General features: G+C 40.6%; 1 protein-coding gene across 5 annotated transcripts in view; it reads right to left on the reverse strand.

The window, feature by feature from the left end:
• HECW2 (HECT, C2 and WW domain containing E3 ubiquitin protein ligase 2) overlaps positions 1-22,081 on the reverse strand; it is a 420,734-nt gene that overhangs the window by 131,323 nt on the left and 267,330 nt on the right. For all 5 annotated transcript variants that reach the window (XM_070458479.1, XM_070458478.1, XM_070458476.1 and 2 more), the window contains 4 exons: positions 15,628-15,722; positions 10,524-10,599; positions 2,985-3,154; positions 231-373 (listed from right to left, as the gene is read on the reverse strand). In XM_070458479.1, coding sequence (XP_070314580.1) covers positions 231-373; positions 2,985-3,154; positions 10,524-10,599; positions 15,628-15,722 — 484 coding nt within the window. The remainder of the gene's footprint in view (positions 1-230; positions 374-2,984; positions 3,155-10,523; positions 10,600-15,627; positions 15,723-22,081) is intronic.

Below are 22,081 nucleotides of genomic sequence, written 5' to 3' on the forward strand. Positions count from 1 at the left end.
TTTTACGCTGAAATGCTAATAGTAGGTACATCTTGGAAAAGATAGATAACTCAAAAAAGGTACATGAAAATAAAGTCCTTTTTGTCCTGCACATTTTAAGGCATATACCAGCACTTTCAATTTTAAAAGAAGTATGTTATCACTTCTTATCAGTGAGAAAAGTCCTAGGACTTCAAAGTATCATTTCAGTTGCTTCAGTGGAAACTACTTGCAACAGGATCCCTGATTACCCAATGGCTTGCCGCTCCAGTAGCCTCTGGACTGGAATGGTGAGCTTCCCCAGGAAACGCTTAATGATAGGCCGGCTCTTAGCAAACTTGTCTTTAATTTCAATCTCTAAGACATCAGTAAGGAGTGCAAAAAAGGAGTATTTCTGAAAACAAAACATAACACAAGTCAAAAAAGAAATATGAAATTATGTATATCATTTTATTAATGTAAATGACTATAAGAAAAAGTAGTATCTCTTAAATTCTAATGACACAGAGAGTCTACATTGCCAGAAAGATCTGCAACAACTGTCAATCTTTTATTCAGTCAGAATCATGAACAGTCACAAAGATTAAAAAGCAACAGTCAGGATCTAGATGACAAAGGAAGCACCTTCAGTCATCCAGCTCTTCTGGGTTGAATAGTTCGAGGAGATACTATCAAATATTAAATTATGCACAATACAATTTTAGTGCTCACCACATTTACTGCATTTTAACTCTTTAATATTTAATATCCTGTTATATGGTGGCTTAGAATTAACCAATACTCTGATTAACAGTAAACTTAATTCCTGATCCCATGGTATTTTGAAGTTGCACATCATTGTCCTTCACTTAGTGGTTAAAATAGAAGCACCTAAGGAATATTATGATTTCCCTGGTTTATAGCAAAATAAAACAATGTTCAAATAGAAGTTACTTAATTTAAAAGGCACACAGAGACATTTCTACTGGGATAGAAAAATAAAAGTATGAGGTTAAGATAAGCTTTGTTGTTTTCAGAACGCCATTGGGAAAAACTGGATCAGATATTAATAAGGATGTAAAAGAAAAATAACCAACTTTACTCACTTACAAACACTTTCACATATATTACAAAGATAAGGTGTTCCTTTTTATGATGAGGGTCTCAAAAAGTGAATGATGGAGCCAGAAATCTAACCTGAACCATTTGTCTCTGTCCCTGGTAGTATCTAGGTCAACAACAAGGATGTCTGACTAGTGCCAGCCAACTTTACACTCAGGGGTCACTAAGTTTATACAGTCATAACAATTTAATTTCCCCAAAGGGCCATGAAGTTTAGCAATCTGCTTAATGGAAAAAGCACTTGCTTAGAATAAGACAGCAGAGTTTAAGCACTACTTCTGCCCCTGAATAGCTAGTTACATGAACATTTTAAGCTTTTGTTCATTAATCACAAAAATAGATGAGACAATCATCCCTTACATATCCTTTATCATGCCTGTACTGGTAACATGGCTAAGAACTCTGTAAGTATTAAATGTTAGAAAAATAAAGTTATTGCTAGTATCATTACTATCTCCACTCTTTGCCTTCTAAGTGATCATCTTGCCATCATCTAGGCTTCTAATGTGTTAAATTAAGTGGTATTTCCTTAAGAGTTATTCACTATTTGGAGACAGTATTTCACACCAGGAATAAAAAAACTGGCAATATTTAGCCACTAAAATAACCACGAAAACTGCCCAAGAAAAACATCTTGCTGTGCTGGCAAGTTTCAAACAGCCATAGCTTTTCTCCAATTGGTTTTGGAACTCTTGGAACTCTCTCTCCAGTGAAATACTGTTCAGCATTGTTAGAACATATTATTGTCATTAAACATTTAGGGAGTGATTTAATTAAGTGTGCAACTCCCATGCCAATATACATTTGTCTTAGCTCAGTTGGTAAAGAATCCGCCTGCAACGCAAGAGACCCCGGTTCGATTCCTGGGTCAGGAAGATCCCCTGGAGAAGGGACAGGCCACCCACCCCAGGATTCATGGGCTTCCCTGGTGGCTCAGCTGGTAAAGAATCCGCCTGCAATGTGGGAGGCCTGGGTTCGATCCCTGGGTTGGGAAGATCCCCTGGAGAAGGGAAAGGCTACCCACTCCAGTATTCTGGCCTGGAGAATTCCATGGACTGTATAGTCCATGGGGTCGCAAAGAGTCAGACACGACTGAGTGACTTGCACTTTCACTTTCAGAAACACTCATTAAAATTAGTATGTGAACTGTGTCTTGATTCCCTGAGAAATGGTAGGAGAATTCACGCTTTGCTCCCTAGAAGAGAATCAATGTCTCTGTTCAGTCTGTGACAAAAAATACTTCCAGTGGGAAAACCCTGGGCTTGATGTCACTAATATGGCACATTGCAATGACTGGGAGGGTGTTGTAGCTATGAGGAAGTCTGAAGCACCATCAACACGATGTGCCTTCCCTCAGGACGACAGCTCCTCAACCGCCTCGCGGAATTAACCAAAATCTAGAAATCAAAAAAACATTTGCCAAAGCCTGTAGGGAGAGAACTTCCTTTAATTTATATTGAGTATGTGCTAGAACAAAATATAAAAATTTTAAATAAAAATGGGATCGATATTACTGACTTTTCCTTCTGCCTCAGGCTCCCATTTGGCCCTGCAAGGCACTGTTACTGATGTTGTCCTTACAAAATTTTGATATTTTGCCCATCATTAATTTTTGCCTTTATTTTGATTTCTTTAAAAAAATATTGCATTGGAATATTAATTCTGATCATTGAGTCTTCTGAACCCTATAAATAACGCATCTGAGGGAAGTCCCTCATTTGCTTAACCCTAGACCCACCCCTGGCTAGAAGGGAATTTCTCATTGTACCCTTTTTCTAACAACTTCCAGACACCTCAGCCATCTTACCCACACCCATGGGCAGCTCAGTGACACAGAGACCAGTGGAGAGAGATGGGGCTGGCCAACTTCTTGTCAAGCAGAAGGTCTCTGACGATCATCTTACCTCTCGGTGCCAAATTGGATTGGTGGTGTTACTGATGATGGTAGACCTCCTCTCCTGCCCGTGGTGGGCACAGGTAGGGAAACTGCTCTTCTTCCCGGGCTGAATGGACATCTTAAGGTAAGGGTCAGGATTGAAGAACATGCCTTTCTTTAGCCCAACTGCCCTAAGGTCTTTAAAGAAAGAAAGAGAGGAGGAAGAAGGGAAGGAAAGAGAGAGGGAGAGGAAAGGGACAGAAGGTAAGAGAGTCATATATTCTGATTAGAACAAGCAGATCAATGGCAGTTCATTCTTAAATAATCACACAGGAAACTCTAAACAGAAACTATTCAGCAAACAATAACAAATTAATCACTCTATGATTGCTTAGTTAAGTGAGGGCAAGTAGGTTATGACTAACTCCAGCAAAGGGTCCTCTAACCGGCTGCAGAATGAAGCCAAATTTGTCTCACCACCTTATATACCTCCAATGACTTTCCTGGGTACCATTTTGATTCTAATGTATGCATCTTCACCACCTTTTTCTGTGTAGCTTGGCAAGCAGCACTTCACACAATGTCTTAAGAGAAATCCTTTAGTAAATACTGTATTTAAAAAGAAAACCAATATGTTCTTTCACGAGATAAAAGTGGATCTTCTGCATAAACATACAAAATGCAGAGACTTAAGTTTAATTGGGGATGAAACTTCAGAGCACACATTCAGCGGTACCATATGTAAAATGTCATATATATTCTACAAATGAATGTTAGGCGAAAAAGGGAGACCAGAAATATTTCTAAAATTTGATTGCTATTTGCTATATTAAATAACTGTAAGGTTATTTTTTCAGCAGCCTGTTAAGTAACTTAAATATTTGTTAAAAGTCCCATAAAAGTCCCATCTTAGATTCACCAGTTGTTATTTCACATAATATGAGCTGCTAAAATTTCTGGCTAATGTCTGGTTAGTGAGGAGACTAACACTTTTTAAAATGGTCAAGCTACAGTATGCAAAAACATCAGGATAAAGCTGGCTTCACAGGGTCCCCAGTGCCTTTCTGAGAATATCAGTAGTGTAAGGTTGGCTTGAGAGCTAAGTGATCCTGGAAGCTTCTGGAGAATAGACAGTTTGTAGGTCACTTTATATAGTTATGATCAGTGTAGGGAGGTCCTGACCACTGATTCAAAGAATTCTGTGGATAGGCTCTGAACCCTCAAAGGCCCTGTGTGTGTGTGCTAAGTCGCTTCAGTGCTATCTGATACTTTGCGACCCTATGGACTGTAGCCTGCTGGGTTCCTATCTCCATGGGATTCTCCAGGCAAGAACACTGGAGTGGGTTGCCATGCCCTCCTCCAGAGGATTTTCCCAGCCCAAGGATCAAACCCAGATGTCCTGCATTGCAGGTAAATTCTTCACCATTTGAGCTACCCAGGAAGCCCCCCCGGTATGTCTCCTGCATTGACAGGTGGGTTCTTGACCACTGAGCCGCCTAGGAAGCCCCTCAAAGACCTCTGATGACCCGATCAGCTGGGGAAGAATCCCTGTAGAGGAACCTCACAATTTTTAAAGGTCACCAGGGTCATCCTACTCAAGTCCACCATCCCCGAAACACAAAGTCTTTCTCAGAAGGACAGAATTGGCCTGGGGCTGCCCATAGCACCATATTCTCTAAGGAGTGCTCCCTGGAAGAAGTTCACCAATGTCCAAAAAAACTTGCGGCCTAGATAACGTGTGATGAAAACAAACCAGGACTGTTTACTGTCTCATAACCGGCAGCAGAGGGAGGCAGCCTAAGACATCAGAAAAGACTGAAAAACTCAACCAAGAGGACCTATGTTAAGAACACGGCATGGAAGACAGTAAGCTCTTTCATCTAAAAGCCCGTGGGAAAAGGGAAAGATTGAGCAAAGAGCTAGACAGGCACTTCAGAGAAGCTGCTATAATCTCATTAGCCCCACGGATCCCATCTGGCAAGTCCTACTATGGAATCATTATTAATCCAGCACTTGCATTTTACTGTCAATTTAATAATGCTACATGTTTTCACTTGGTTTTATTTGGTAACTTTGAGAAAAAACACAATTTGAATATTTTCTTATCCTTATTGTTGGGCTTGCCTCTGACTCAAAGACAAAGGAATGATATTCTATAGCTGTTAAAGGGATTTTTTACTTCTCAAGAAGGGATTTCTTTGCAGTAAACAAGTACATGTACAGAAATGGCTGTCATGAAGTCTGACAGAGCTAAATTATTCATGCAAAACACTCCTTTGAAAAAACAGCATCCACCAGAAGATTAAGCCACAGCGATGAAAGATGTCACTGTTAACCCTTTCTATAAGAGACACTACAGAAGTAAGTCTCCATTAATAAATACAATAAACTACCAGTTATTTGTACTCTGATTATACAGTTCACTCTATCCATACCTTGACTTCCTCTTTTATGTTTTACATATTTTATTGCTCATAAATATGCATAACACCTAATAGGCTAAAGAAGGGCTCACAGTCACAAAGGAACGACAGGTTAAATATCTTTAACTTCTTACTTGGAGAAGAGGTTTAAGACTTTCATCAAAAAACAGTTTTTGTTTTATCTGTAGAGTTCAATTATTTGTGTCCCTACTTATTCATAGATAACAGCAGAATATTTGCAGATAGATATTCTACACAGCTTAAATGTTCTCCATAAATACTGTCATCCACTGTCAATATGCTACACCAGATGAATTATTTAGAATTACCATTATAAAATTGCTTTCATCTTCTATACTTTTTAGACATTTCTGTACATCATCTGCAAATAACTGATCACACAGTAGGAAATAAAACAGATTTTTAGATAGCCAGCCTCCATGTGTACTGCCGTGGATATTGGAAAACGTTGTATATAAAGGAAAAGCATCTGGCTATGCCCCAAAACTTATTTTCTGCTTTTCAGGAAAATGTCTTGGGATGTTCAGCTCTCATCTGGTCGTTCTCGAATGGTGGGTTAATTAACATCCCCTCTGAGGTCAAAATCAATATGTGTGTGTCATGTTTAGAAAAATGTTGATCACTCGAAAGCTTAGACCAGTTCTAAAATAAGAAAACTGTGGTATGGGAAACTAAGCTTTCTGGGCCATGGAGGTTTGCCAAGTGTTCCTTATCTGTAAAGGAAGGGTCCATTTCTGTTCCTGCAGCCCACCCTCCCCCCTCCCCCCTCCAGAACCCTGAAGCACAGGTAGCCACTGAAATATTTTCAGAAGAAAGACAGATAAGGGGGGTGAGGAGTTTATCACAGGCGGTGGTACTAAGTATTTTTAAATACTTAGATTTTAAAACCCTGAGGGTTCCAACCAAAATATATCTATTAGTCTAATTTAAATTATTTATAGCCTCTGAGATTTGCCAGAGAACCGAAGCAAAAAGGTAAGGTAGTAACTTCATATGGGGAGGGGAAGGAACATGCTAGACCAGAAATGGATACTACAGTGGCCTTGGGCCAGAAATGAGCTAACACATGAGCTTCCATCATACATGATAATTATGCATCCATGGATGTGTGTTTTCAAGATCAGCCTCCTAACTTTCACTATTAAAAATGTCAATTTTCACGAATAACATTTTCTGCAGTGAAGAAAAGTGAATCTATCAATAATTTAAGTTTCAGAAATATTGCACCAATGGAAAAAATGAAAACATCTTATGGTGACAGACATCTGCTAGAATTTATCTTACATGTGCTACAGGACAGTTGTCTGTTTCAAAAGTCCATTTCAAATACTGATCTCCTTAGAGAAACCAGTGGTCATGTATGGGTATGAGAACTGAACTACAAAGAAGGCTGAGGGTCGAAGAACTGATGCTTTTGAACCGTGGTGTTGGAGAAGACTCTTGAGAGTCTCTTGGACTGCAAGGAGATCCAACCAGTCCATCCTAAAGGAGATCAGTCCTGGGTGTTCATCAGAAGGACTGATGTTGAAGCTGCAACTCCAATATTTTGGCACCTGATATGAAGAACTTACTCATTTGAAAAGATCCTGATGCTGGGAAAGATTGAAGGCAGGAAGACAAGTGGACGACAGAGGATGAGATGGTTGGAGATGGCATCACTGACTCAACAGACAAGAGTCTGAGTAAACTCCAGGAGTTGTTGATGAACAGGGAGGCCTGGCATGCTGCAGTCCATGGGGTCAGAAAGTATCGGACATGACTGAGCAACTGAAATGAACTGATGGGATTAGATGCCATGATCTTAGTTTTTTGAGTGCTGAGTTTCAAGCCAGCTTTTCCCTCTCTCCTGTTTCACCTTCTTTCATCAAAAGGTTCTTCAGTTTTTCTTCACTTCCTGCCATAAGAATGGTGTTATCTGCATATTTGAGGATGTTCGTATTTCTCCTAGCAATCTGAATTCCAGCTTGTTACTCATCCAGCTCAGTATTTTGAATGATGTACTCTCCATATAAGTTAAATAAGCAGGGTGACAATATATAGCCTTGTCATAATCCTTCCCCAATTTTGAACCAGTCCATTTTTCTGTCTGGTTTTAACTGTTGCTTCTTTACCTGCATACATGTTTCCTAGGAGACAGGTAAGGTGGTCTGGTAGTCTCATCTTTTTAAGAATTTTCCACAGTTTCTCATGATCCATATAGTCAAAGTTTTTAGCATAGCCAGTGAAGCAGAAATAGATGTTTTTCTAGAACTCCCTGGCTTTCTCCATGATCTAATGAATGTTGGCAAGTTGATCTCTGGTTCCTCTGTCTTTTTGAAACCCAGGTTGTACAACTGGAAGTTCTCAGTTCATGCATTGCTGAAGCCTAGCTTGAAGGATTTTGAGCATAACCTTGCCAGCATGTGAAATGAGTGCAATTGTACGGTACTTCAAACATTCTTTGGCATTGCCCTTCTTTGGGATTGGAATGAAAACATCTTTTCCAGTCCTGTGGCCACTGCTGAGTTTTCCAAATTTCCTGGCATACTGAGTGCAGCACTTTCACAGCATCATCTTTTAGGATTTGAAATAGCTCAACTGGAATTCCATCATCTCCACTAGCTTTGCTTGCAGTAATGCTTCCTAAGGCCCATTTGTCTTCTCACTCCAGGATGTCCAGCTTTAGGTGAGTGGTAACACTATCATGGTTATCTGGGTCATTAGGACCTTTTTTGTATATTCTTGCAACCGCTTCTTCTTTTCTGCCTCTGTTAGGTCCTTGCTGTTTCTGTCCTTTATTGTACCCATCTCTGCATGAAATGTTCCCTTGGTATCTCCAATTTTCTTGAAGAGATCACTAGTCTTTCCCATTCTTCTGTTTTCCTTTATTTATTTGCACTGTTCATTTAAGAAGGCCTTCATGTCTCTCCTTGATATTCTCTAGAACTCTGCAGTCAGATGGGTGTATCTTTCTCTTTCTCCCTGGCCTTTTGCTTTTCTTCCTTCCTCAGCTATTTGTAAAGCATCCTTAGACAACCACTTTGTCTTTTTCCATTTCTTTTTCTTTGGGATGGTTTTGGTCACTGCCACCTGTACAATGTTACACACATGCTTCCATGGTTCTCTGGGCACTTTGTCTACTGGATCTAATCCCTTGAATCTGTTTGTCAGCTCCACTATATGATCATAAGGGATTTGATTTAGGTCATACCTGAGTAGCCTAGTGATTTTCCCTACTTTCTGCAATTTAAGCCTGAATTTTGCAATAAGGAGCTTAAGATTGGAGGTACAGTCAGCTCCAGGTCTTGTTTTTACTGATTGTACAGAGCTTCTCCAACTTCAGCTGCAAAGAACACAAATATCTGATATCAGTATTGACCATCTGGTGATATCCATGTGTAGAGTTGTCTCTTGGGTGATTGGAAAAGGGTGTTTGCTACATCAGCATATTTTCTTGACAAAACTCTGTTAGCCTTTGCCCTGGTTCATTTTGTACTCCAAGCCCAAACTTGCTTGTTTTTCCAGGTATCTCCTAACTTTTGCACTCCAACCCCCTATGGTGAAAAGGACATCTTTCTTTGGTGTTAGTTCTAGAAGGTCTTGTAGGTCTTCATAGAATTGGTCAACTTCAACTTCTTTGGCATCAGTGGTTGGGGCATAGACTTGAATTACTGTGATGTTGAATATTTTGATTCGGAAACGAACTGAGATCATGCTGCTGTTTTTGAAGTTGCACCCAAATACTGCATTTTGAATTCTTTTGTTGACCATGAGGGTTACTCCATTTCTTCTAAGGGATTCTTGCCCACAGTAGTAGATATAATGGTCATCTGAATTAAATTTGCCCATTCCCATCCACTTTAGTTCACTGATTCCTAAGCTGTTGATGTTCACTTTTGCCATCTCTTGCTTGACTATGCCCAATTTACCTTGATACATGGATCTAACATTCCACTTGATACATGGATCTAACATTCCAGCTTCCTGTGCAATATTGTTCTTCACAGCATCAGACTTTACTTTCACTACCAGACATATCCCCAGATGAGCACGATTTCTGCTTTGTCCCCAGCCACTTCATTCTTTATTGAGCTCTTAGTAATTGCCATCTTCTCTTCTCCAGTAGCCTATTAGACGCCTTCTGACCTGGGGGCGGGGGGGCTCATCTTCCAGTGTTGTATCTTTTTGTCTTTCATCCTGTCCAAGGGGTTCTCACTGTAAGAACACTGGAGTGGGTTGCTGTCTCCTCTCCCACTGGACTGCGCTTGGTCAGAGCTCTTCACTGTGATGCGTGCATCATTGGTGGGCCTGCAGAGCATGGCCCATAGCTCCTTTTCACAAGCCCTTTTGCCACAACAAGGCTGTGATCTGTGAAGGGGGTTCTTGGCCTTTTAAAACTGCCAATCAATTTTTTTTTTAACCACTGGCTTTCAAACTTCTTTTGACAGTGACATCTGTATGAAATCCATTATACTGAAACTCATTTTACACATATACAGGTGTGTATTTTTTATGTGTGAAGATTTTCAGTTTGTATAAACTGGTGTTCTATGAAAAACATTTCCCTTTAGTGTTTAAACTATTTTTTTTCCTATTCTTTTTTTAATTGTTAGTTTCAACTAAATTAATCTTATAAACCACAAATGAATTCCAACTCACAAGCTGAAAAGTAGTGCTTTAGTTGTTTGATAAATATACAACAATCAGAATATTTTACTAACCAGAAAATAAACAACAAAATTTCGTCTTCTCCATTTTCCAATATTTGTATGTATTTCTCCATAGAAACAGGAGTATCTCTTGGGCTTTTTAATCCTTTGTCTCTAAATTTTTCCTTCCTCCAAATGAGGTAAGCACAAATTGTTTTCAATATCAAATCTCTATAGTGGGATTAGCACATATTGCATTACAGTTTTTCTTAAGTAACAGTCTTTTTATCACCAGAAAACTTCCTAGAAGAAATAATTTCTGAATATATACTAATCATTTAATTTTACCTTGGTAAGAAATATGCTTGAATTTCCAGAAATATTACAAAAAAATACTTTGCATATCATATTTAAGAATCTATGGAAAGAAACAACTGTTCCTAAGTTTGACTTGCACACTTTCAAACTGGACATAGTGTTTAAAGATATCCTTACCTGACAAAGTAAAGCTAACAAGCTTCCGAGAATGCTGATTTCCTGAAGCCCCTCCTTCCATGCCTTCTGCCCCCATCTGCAGAGAAAAAACACATATCTGAAGTTTCAAAGGAATATAACACCTTCCTAGGGAATCACATATGTTTGCAAATATGATGGTTTTTTTTATCAAACATGTATTGTAATACATGACTTCATTTGCTACAAAACTTGGAATCGACACACAAAAGCAGATTCTCAAAAGATGACAGAAAAGGTCATACCTAAATTTAACCTTTGCCCAAAATATGACCAACATGAACTTTTATAATCCCTGGGATAGGAATCAACCTACTTTATGTCTTTTTATTTCTTTGATAAGAATATAGTTGATATGTAGTAAATGTACTTATATTGCTATTATAGTATTAAAACATGCCCTTAAGTTAAAAATCAAACATCAAATTTCTTCCAATTAGGAAAACCTAGAATAAACTAAACATGTGATTTATATCAAATTCATTCATATATAGATAGAATTATCTCCTGTTAAATATTTCTGAGTGACCATGTGGATGTCCCGTCGCCCTCATAAGTTTCTATTTTATTAATGCTGCTGGCATATGACACATGCTATTACAATTAGCAACAATAAGAACTCGGAATCCTATTGTATTATCATTGCATTGTAAAGCTTTTCCTAAAAGCTTCTGAGTAAGTTCTATCTCACTCACTTATAGACCACGGAGCAGATTAAGTCTTTCTCTCAATTAATGTATAATTAGTGCTCAACTTGTGGTTAAAAAAAACCAAGGAAAAAATTTTTTAGGAAAAAATATTTTTGTGGTTCTTTAAAATAGAAGTCTGCAATACTGCAAGAAACAGAACTGAAGGCAGAATATATTTTGAATAGTTAAGAATATATTTTGAATAGTTTTAATTCTGAAGGTTAGATTAAACCCTTCCATCTTATCTTTATGGCACTCCCCACCTTCTTTAAAAATCATACATTACCAAGAAATAAAACTTTCACTAATCTAAGCAAAGTTGAGGAGCTTGAAACTAAATTCCATTCACATAATGAAAAATAAATTTCTACTTTCTGAGTGCTTTATGTACTCAGTCACTCAGTCTGGTCCAACTTCTTATGACCCCATAGACTGTAGCCTGCCAGGCTCCTCTGTCCATGGGATATCCCAGGCAAGAATACTGGAGTGGGCTGCCATTCCCTTCTCCAGGGCATCTTCCCGACCCAGAGATCAAACCCGGGTCTCCTGCACTACAGGCAGATTCTTTACCATCTGAGCCACCAGGGGAGCTTCAAATATAATTAAACACTCTCCACCCTGCTAGGTAATTCTAGCCAGGCAGTTTCACCTCCGACTTTCTTTCTCTTTTGGGGGCTGTGGTGGGCCTTCCTCGTGGCCACAGGCTTGTTCTGTTGGGGAACACAGGCTCTAGAGCTCATGGGCTCAGGAGTTGTGACTCGTGGGATCTTAGTTCCCCAACCAGACACTGAACCTGCATCCTCTCCATTGGAAGGCAGATTCTCAAACCAGGGAAGTCCCTCCTGACTAGTTTCTGTACCTTAGTCAAGACCATCCTGTATGACACTTAACTACTTCCTGATTGCGTCACGTGTCACTGGTAATAGACTAGAGTACCACCCAGACATCTTTACTTTGTTCCATCCAATTGCAAATAGTCTTGAAAGAAGTAACTGAGAAACTCAGGGGAGGAAATGAGCTGCCATCCTAATCATATGGTCTCCTTTATCACATATCCTTCTGCAATGAACCAGGAATTTTTTTAAAAATTGTGTCTTCTCTGTCATGTGTACTTTGACGTCATTTTCATTCATCGGAGTACACAGTGATGTATGTCACCTGGAACAGGAAATTCTTCGCTTCACTCACTACCATGCATTGTTTCAACAGAATTAACAGTGTTGCTTATGAGCTTTCCTGGATTAAATCTATGAAGGGAGTTTATTTAAAATCCTCTCTCTAAACAGAGTGCAGATGTGTTTATTATTACTGATGTCACTGTATCTGGTGGTCAGCTTTGGTCTTTCCTGGCTTTATTGTCATGAATGATAAAGGTGGATTCTCTGAATATTAGCTCATATGAGCATTCACCAGAGTCCTAGTAAAGGACACTGTTTGCCTATGAATTATGTGAGAATTATTTCATATTAGCCTTTTGCCAGACAGGGAACATATTTAAAAGGAGGATTTGAGGGCATTTTCCTTAGTTTCGATAACATCTTACAACATTTTGAGTAGGCTTTGAATGATGAGACTATGGATCTTTTCAGAGTCCCATTGATCTCACTTGGCATGCAAAGACATCATGTCTTCATAGGAGGCACATCCCCCGAGGCAGTGTGGTCCACTTGAGGGAAGGCCATGATCTGTGAGATGCCCGGCACAGGAGGCATGCATGTTGCTATGTCTTTCTCAGCTGTAGTCCGTACTACCTTGCTATTCGCGACCTTGCAGTCCAGCAGTGTGGGGATGGTGAAGGCAGGGAGAAGCAGACAGTGATGCTGTCTAGCCAGTGTGGTGCTGTTTTTGCTCTATTTAACCTGGGAATGATGAGTCAGATGGGTATAACACAATATAATAAACCACAGATACTTGCTGAGAGCCAATCAAGCTCCCGATTTTAGCACCACCAAGAATGAAAATGTGGTTTCTATTGCCCAACTATTCTTTGCATCTTATTGTGGAATAACCACACTGAAAGGGGTGTGTGAATATCAATGTTGTCAGTCAATCACAATACCTATACACAGGTCATACACCTAGGTGACCATCATGCTGTCATAGAGACCCAGTGCTCAGCCCACAATGAAATGCCCATTGGCACAGCCTCTCAATAACGGATACAGACCCAACATCTCAAGCGTGGTCAGAAATCTATTGACCATCAATTCCATTAGTCAGTCTTCAAACCAAAATGTTCTATTATGATTTTGAGTGTTGTATCTGTGAAGCTTTTAAGCTGGTCTAAAATCTGTCTGAAGCAAATTAATTATCTCCAACTGTCCACAGGCTTTGACAGAACAATCTCAATGCAAAATCAATGAAATGAGATCAATGCTCACCAGGCTGTAAGCTCCCCCTGCCATCAGTGATATCTGATCATGGAAATTGCTCAAGTCTAAGAAAATCTGAATCCAGAAAGTCATGTTTGGAAGCTGTTATTTAATTTCACACACAGTTAAGCTTTCAAAAGTTTTATTACAAACAGCCCCACTTTTCCAGTTTTGTAATTTTTTTAGAATATTAATTATAGCATGTTCCTGTGCACATAACTACAGATTTTCTAGTCAACAATTGTTATTCTCTCTGTGAACCTTCAAAGTCTAATATAGTAAATGTGGGTTATTTTTAATGTTCTATACTTTGGTCACTTCAGTAGAAACTCAAATATAATTCAAATATGAGCAGAGGATTTAGATACTGAAAATTTTACACATATTGTTCCCTCTATCTCAAATGCTCTTCCCTCCCCCTTTTCACCTAAGCAACTTCTATGCATCCTTCAGATTGTCCTATAAACATGCCTTCTTCAGGGAAGCCTTCCAAGACCTTTCTGATCAGGATGAATCTTGCTAGTATATACTCTTATAGCGTCATTTTACTGTTACTCGTAGTAATTATCACTCAAATAAATACAATTTAACTGATATGTCTCTCAAGCCCTACCAAACAAGAAAGCTGTGTTTTTGCTTATCATTTCACTCCTAGTGGTGAGTATAAGCCTCACACTTAGAGCCACCCAGTGAATATCTGTTTGATGAATTAATGAAAGGGAAAGATTGCTTGATATAGCTTTGGTGGGTCAGACAGTTTCAAAATGCCATCTGCAGAAATTACTTTCTGAATTTCAGGGAGTAAACCTGTCCACTTACCTATTTCCAAAAACACACACCTCTGTAAATGTGTACACACATATATAATATTATGAAGATTTTATACTATGGGAATTGATATTTTTCTTCTGAATTTTCTTGACCTGATTTTTATTAATGACTTATAAGAACTGCAATAATTTACATATCTTGGACTCTCAGAATCTCCCCAAACTATCTAAGTCCATGTCTGCTCAGTCGCTTTAGTCATGTCCAATTCTTTGTGACCCTAAGGACTGTAGCCCGCCAAGCTCCTCTGTCCAAGAGATTCTCTAGGCAAGAATAATGGAATGGGTTGTCATTTGCTCCCCCAGGTGATCTTCCAGACCCAGGGATCAAATCCATGTCTCTTATGTCTCCTATAACGGCAGGCGGGTTCCTTACCACTAGTACCACCTGGGACAGCTATCTAAATCCAACCATCCATATACGATGGAATGCATTTTGTGAAACTGTTAGATTCGAAAGTTAGTTGGTGAAGTGAAAAACCACAAAATTGTGAAAAGTAATTCTTAAAAAAGTACCATATTGGAAATGGACACACTCTCCTTCAAAAGTCCAACACAATCCATTTCCTCCAAAGCTAAACTAGACATCTGCTTCCTTAATTGAGGACCTGGTAAAGAGGTTGGCTTCTGCTGAGTAGCCATACCGAAAATATGTGTGCTATCTGTAGGCAATGGAGCTCAACTCAGCATCCAGAGGGATTTGGCCCTACGAACTTCCAAAGGAGTAGCACATTCACAATCCTATCTCACACTCTCTGGGTGAAAGCTTGCTAAGCGGACTGGAAGGTAGACTCACTCACTATTTAAATTGCTTTCTTCCCCCCTCTCTTTTATCCACTGAGTTCATGTAAACTAAATTCACAAAAGATGCAATGCCACCATTTCCTACCAACCAGCCACCCCAACAGAGTTTATAAAACTTTCCATGATGGCCACTCACTAATTTCTTTCATGAGAAGATTCCCTAGAGAGCTGACTATATACAGAATTATTAATCAAGCCATATTTTCCCACTGATTTGTGTTATGGATTTAGTTAAGCCATCCTGTAAGTTATTTCCTTTCCCAAAACGGCACCCACGCTGTTATGTGTTTCCTTTTTCATTGTTTCCCATAACCTTGCCAGAGCTGCCGAGGCAAAAATAGAAACCAAGGCCTCTGGAACTGAGGCTCGAGGAAGCGGGCAGAGGGGCACTCACCATCACAGCAGTGTTCTTCACCGTGATGCAAGGGGTCGTGGCGCGCAGGGCTCCACTGATGCCGTGGTAGTATTTGAAACAGATTTTTATCTCGGCTGCAAGTTGATTGGAGAAAAACAATAATTTAAACATAGAAACAAGTCCTTGGGGCCTCACCTGAGGAAATCCAACAGGCTGCTTCTAGGTACATCACACTCAGGACTCTGAATGACCCCCCCTTCTCCAGTCAGAGACAATAGATTATACCGAGTCTTGTTGGATTTTATAGGCTTCTCTGAAATTTTCTAAGAACAGCTCAAATATATTAGAAGAACAGTGCATAAAAACAACATGCCAAATACAGTGTAGAGAGGAGCTCCTGATGGACAAAACACAGGTTGGACCTGTGTGTCCGTTATTATTTACCCCTCACAGCAGGAGGCAGAATTCCTGTCCCCATAGTACAGATCAGGTAACTCAAACCAGGGCTCTGCAACAGCCTAGAGGTGTGGGATGGGGAGGGAGGGGGTAGGGAGGCTCAGAAGGGAGGGGGCATAGGTATACCTATGGCTGACTCATGTTGATGTTTGCATAAATCAACACAATACTGCAGAGCAATTATCATTCAATTAAAAATAGATTAAGTTTTTAAAACAGTGTTGAGGTTTGCTAACGATCAAAGAGAAAATGACAAGAGTCAGGATTCAAACCCCATCTGTTCCATTACAAAGCCTTCACTCCTATCCTCTACAACAAAGACAGACAGCAGCCGTCAGTGGAGACAGACAGGAGCAGACTAGGAAGTATGAGGGAAACCTGCAGGTGACTGCGGGGAGAAAGTCTGAAACCTGGATTAGTTCAGCCTTCTGGGACTTCGCTGGTGGTCCAGTGGTTACGACTGTGTACTCCCAATGCAGGGGCCCTGGGTTCTATCCCTGGTCAGGCAACATGATCCGACATGCCACAACTAAGACCCAGCACATTTCAGTTCAGTCACTCAGCCGTGTCCGACTCTCTGCGACGCCATGGACTGCAGCACGCCCGGCTTCCCTGTCCATCACCAACTCCCAGAACTTACTCAAACTCATGTCCGTTGAGTCAGTGATGCCATTCAACCATCTCTCTGTCATCCCCTTCTCCTCCTGCCTTCAATCGTTCCCAGCATCAGGGTCTTTTCCAATGAGGCAGTTCTTCACATCAAGTGGCCAAAGTATTAGAGTTTCAGCTTCAGCATCAGTTCTTCCAATGAATATTCAGGACTGATCTCCTTTAGGATGGACTGGTTGGATCTCCTTGCAGTCCAAGAAATTCTCAAGAGTCTTCTCCAACACCACAGTTCAAAAGCATCAATTCTTTAGCACTCAGCTTTCTTTATGGTCCAACTCTCACATCCATATATGACTACTGGAAAAACCCTAGCTTTCACTAGATGGATCTTTGTTGGCAAAGAAATGTCTCTGCTTTTTAATATGCTGTCTAGGTTGGTCATAGCTTTTCTTCCAAGCAGCAAGTGTCTTTTAATTTCATGGCGGCAGTCACCAACTGCAGTGATTTTGGAGCCCCCCAAAATGAGGTCTGTCCTGTTTCCATTGTTCCCCCATCTATTTGCTATTAAGTGATGGGACCAGATGCCATGATCTGAGCCTTCTGAATGGTGAGCTTTAAGCCAACTTTTTCACTGTCCTCTTTCACTCTCATCAAGAGGCTCTTTAGTTCTTCTTCCCTTTCTGCCATAAGGGTGGTGTCATCTGCATATCTGAGGTTATTGATATTTCTCCTGGCAATCTTGATTCCAGCTTGTGCTTCATCCAGCCCGGCATTTCTCATGATGTACACTGCATATAAGTTAAATGATCAGGGTGACAATATACAGCCTTTACGTACTCCTTTCCCTATTTGGAACCAGTCATTGTCCCATGTCTGGTTCTAACTGTTGCTTCTTGACCTGCATACAGATTTCTCAGGAGGCAGGTCTGGTATTCCCATCTCTTGAAGAATTTTCCACAGTTTGTTGTGATCCACACAGTCAAAGGCTTTGGCGTAGTCAGTAAAGCAGAAGTAGATGTTTTTCTGGAACTCTCTTGCTTTTTCTACAATCCAATGGATGCTGTCAATTTGATCTCTGATTCCTCTACCTTTTCTAAATCTAGCTTGAACATCTGGAAGTTCTCATTTCATTTACTGCTGAAGCCTCGCTTGGTGAATTTTGAGCATTATTTTACTAGTGTGTGAGATGAATGCAATTGTGTGGTAGTTTGAACATTCTTTGGCATTGCTTTTCTTTGGGATTGGAATGAAAACTGATCTTTTCCAGTCCTGTGGCCACTGCTGGGTTTTCCAAATGTGATGGCATATTGAGTGCAGCAGCATCATCTTTTATGATTTGAAATAGCTCAACTGGAATTTCATCACTTCCACCAGACAACCAAAAAAACCATCCTTTCCCCAAGTGAGTTCAATGCAGTCACTAGACAAGGATCAGACTGAGGAACCACCAGTAAATATACATCTATATCTCCAGAGGTATGTATGTGTATGTATATATACATTAGATATAACTACAGATATATACATATATATGTGCATGTATATATATGTATTTATATATTATATAATTTGAACTTGATAACAAGACTACAAATGCCAATTATTGTTTTTGGAAACTAAGTACAATCACCAGGAAGCCAATGTATGTCAAGGAGTAAAGCCGAGAGTCAGTGAAATTTTCTGTATACAGAGCATGTGGGACACTGAAGTTCAACTGTGAGCTGTCTTTTTCCCAGGGTTTTGTCTAACAGAGGCGACAGTGCTGACAGGCGGAGCCCAGAGGAGAGTCCCAGCCCACCCGAGTGGGACTCCTCTCTCAGCTGAGTCCCCCAGATCATTAAAAAGGGGCTGCTCCATGTGATTCCCCAAGCAAGTTAATCTTGCACTGACTTTCCTAACTGCACCAAATGTCCTCGTACAGGGTATTTGGTTTGCTTGTTTTAAGAAAAAGATACAATAATTAAAGAAAAATCCTATTTTAGGTCTATATAGGAATACTATATATAAAAATCAAATACTATATGTCCCATCAGTTAAAAAACACTAAATCTCAAAAAAAAAAAAAAAGGTTTATCATGGGGTAAAATATAGACTGTTTCCATTATGTGTGTTAATCACAATGCAGTAATTCAGAACGCAGTTGGCATTATCAAGCGAAAGCTTTTAACCATGCCCAGCACTATGTGCGAAGGAATCAGAGAGAGGAGTCTGGTCCAGCAGGTGTTTTATGGTGCAACTGTTGAGATGACAAAATCCAGAAGACAAGCACTGAGAAGGCAGAGCGCCGGGGTACAAGGGTGCAGGTGGTGGAGAAGATCCGTGAGGGCGTGGTGGGGTCAGAAAGGCCTCACAGAACAAACAGAATCAAACCTTCAGCTGGGAAAAACGAGGTGAGAGAGAGAGAGTGCGGAGCAGCAAGAGCAGGGATCCAGGGATGACATGCTGACTGGAGGGCCAGCGAGACGACCTCGGCAGGAATTCCCCGGAACCCTAAGGGACTTGACTGGGCACTAACATTGGGTTTTGATGATTACAGAAACAGTAATAACCATGTTCAGTTCAGTTCAGTCGCTCAGTCGTGTTCAAATCTTTGCGACCCCATGGACTGCAGCTTGCCAGGCTTCCCGGTCCATCACCAATTCCCGGAGCTTGCTCAAACTCATGACCATAGATTCAGTGATGCCATCCAATCATCTCATCCTCTGTCGTCCCCTTCTCCTCCTGCCCTCAATCTTTCCCAGCATCAGGGTCTTTCCTAAGAAGTCAGCTGTCCACGTCAGGTGGCCAAAATATAGGAGCTTCAGTTTTAGCATCAGTCCTTGCAATGAATATTCAGGACTGATCTCCTATAGGATGGACTGGTTGGATTTCCTTGCAGTCCAAGGGACTCTCAAGAGTCTTCTCCAACACCACAGTTCAGCAAATCACTCTCCCACTTGTTTTCTCCAAGAATGATAGCATGTATTCTGCAAGAACAAAGCTAAGTCATACATACAAGGCCTGTCAAAGTGAAACAAGCTCGGCAAAAGGTGGGAATTCTGTGGGCATGAGCTCATTAGTATCACGTTCTACATGCTGGGAAACAGCAGCATGTGAATATGCCTGCAGCAGTGCCTCATAGATCCAATCAATAGCCAGTGAGTGAGCAGCTTGTTTTTCAATAAAGAGAAGTGCATTTTATAAGATATCTTCCCCCTGCCTCTCAAGTTAGGACACCACCTCCTCTTCTGTAAAGTTTTAATAGTCAGCTAGGTAACAGAGCTCCAGAAAAACATCTATTTCTGCTTTATTGACTATGCCAAAGCCTTTGACTGTGTGGATCACAACAAACTGTGGAAAATTCTTCAAGAGATGGGAATACCAGACCTGCCTCCTGAGAAATCTGTATGCAGGTCAAGAAGCAACAGTTAGAACCAGACATGGGACAATGACTGGTTCCAAATAGGGAAAGGAGTACGTAAAGGCTGCATATTGTCACCCTGATCATTTAACTTATATGCAGTGTACATCATGAGAAATGCCGGGCTGGATGAAGCACAAGCTGGAATCAAGACTGCCAGGAGAAATATCAATAACCTCAGATATGCAGATGACACCACCCTTATGGCAGAAAGGGAAGAAGAACTAAAGAGCCTCTTGATGAAAGTGAAAGAGGACAGTGAAAAAGTTGGCTTAAAGCTCAACATTCAGAAAGCTCAGATCATGGCATCTGGTCCCATCACTTCACAGCAAATAGATGGGGGAACAATGGAAACAGGACAGACCTCATTTTGGGGGGCTCCAAAATCACTGCAGTTGGTGACTGCCGCCATGAAATTAAAAGACGCTTGCTGCTTGGAAGAAAAGCTATGACCAACCTAGACAGAATATTAAAAAGCAGAGACATTTCCTTGCCAACAAAGATCCATCTAGTGAAAGCTAGGGTTTTTCCAGTAGTCATATATGGATGTGAGAGTTGGACCATGAAGAAAGCTAAGTGCTAGAGAATTGATGCTTTTGAACTGTGGTGTTGGAAAAGACTCTTGAGAGTCCCTTGGACTGCAAGGAGATCCAACCAGTTCATCCTAAAGGAAATCAGTCCTGAATATTCATTGAAAGGATTGATGCTGAAGCTGAAACTCTAATACTTTGGCCACCTGATGCGAAGAACTGCCTCATTGGAAAAGACCCTAATGCTGGGAAAGATTGAAGGTGTCAGGAGAAGGGAACGACAGAGGATGAGATGGTTGGATGGCATCACTGATGCAACGGACATGAGTTTGAGTAAGTTCTGGGAGTTGGTGATGGACAGGGAAGTCTGGTGTGCTGCAGTCCATAGGGCCGCAAAGAGTCAGACACGACTGAGCTACTGAACTGAACTAAGGCAAGAGACTTGGAAACTAACAGACAAAAAAGGTAGCTGCTTATTTTTATCTGTAGAATGTTGATAACCAAACCAGCTTTGCTAGCTACTTGTTTTAAGTGCTATTTTATTCCTTACTAAAACAACAATCTCCAACCCCTGAGATAAATTAGAATCCCTGAAACTATAAGATAAACTGATTCTGAACTGTGTACAGCAGATTTTGTGGACACAGTCACCAAAAACCACAGAACTGATAGCTTTATAATGCTTTAAGATTCGGTGTAAAGACATGGGGACTTACACAGATCACTAGTTACAAAACCAAATGCATAAGCTGATTACCAGGGAGAAAAACCCAGTTCCAGACAGAACTAGCTGTTTGTACCTGGACTGAAACTAACCACCTCCTTCAGCAGGACAGCAGTGAAGCTTTCTGCCCCTAAAATACAGGAACATTTCATGCTGAGTGGGAGGTTTCACCTTCACATATTATGTAGTGTTTGAGGAGGTCATTCAAGATTATAAAAAATGATGCAACTAAACAACATCCCCTCTTGAGGAAGTGAGAGCAGCATTTTTATAAATGTGTCTGAACATTTTATTTATGAGAAGAGGTAACTGGGGAGAAAACTCAAGAGGGTGGATGAGAGAAGCTGGTGTTCATGTTTCTATTTTAGCTACTATTTTAACCTCCAACTGCAAGAGGAAACAGAAAGCTATTCCTAAGAAACAGATGCAAGAACAGGTGAAAGCAAATCCAGGCACGATGACAGAGCCACTGGTCACAGGGCCAGCCCAGCTCACAGGCAGTAGAGCTGCAGGATATGAACTAAGGAGCATTCTACCTGAGAAGGGTTTCTCCATAGCCTGATGTGGCAGCTACATCGCCCCTGCACGCTAAGTTACCTCAGTCATGTCTGACTCTGCGCGACCCCACGGACTGTGGCCTGCCAGGCGCCTCTGTACATGGGATTCTCCAGGCAAGAATACTGGAGTGGGTTACCATGTCTTCCTCCAGGGGAACTTCCTGACCTGAGGATCGAACCCTCATCTCTTGTGTCTCCTGCATTGTGTGTGGATTCT

The sequence above is a fragment of the Odocoileus virginianus genome, chromosome 30 (genome assembly GCF_023699985.2).
Source record: "Odocoileus virginianus isolate 20LAN1187 ecotype Illinois chromosome 30, Ovbor_1.2, whole genome shotgun sequence".
Taxonomy (NCBI): domain Eukaryota; kingdom Metazoa; phylum Chordata; class Mammalia; order Artiodactyla; family Cervidae; genus Odocoileus; species Odocoileus virginianus.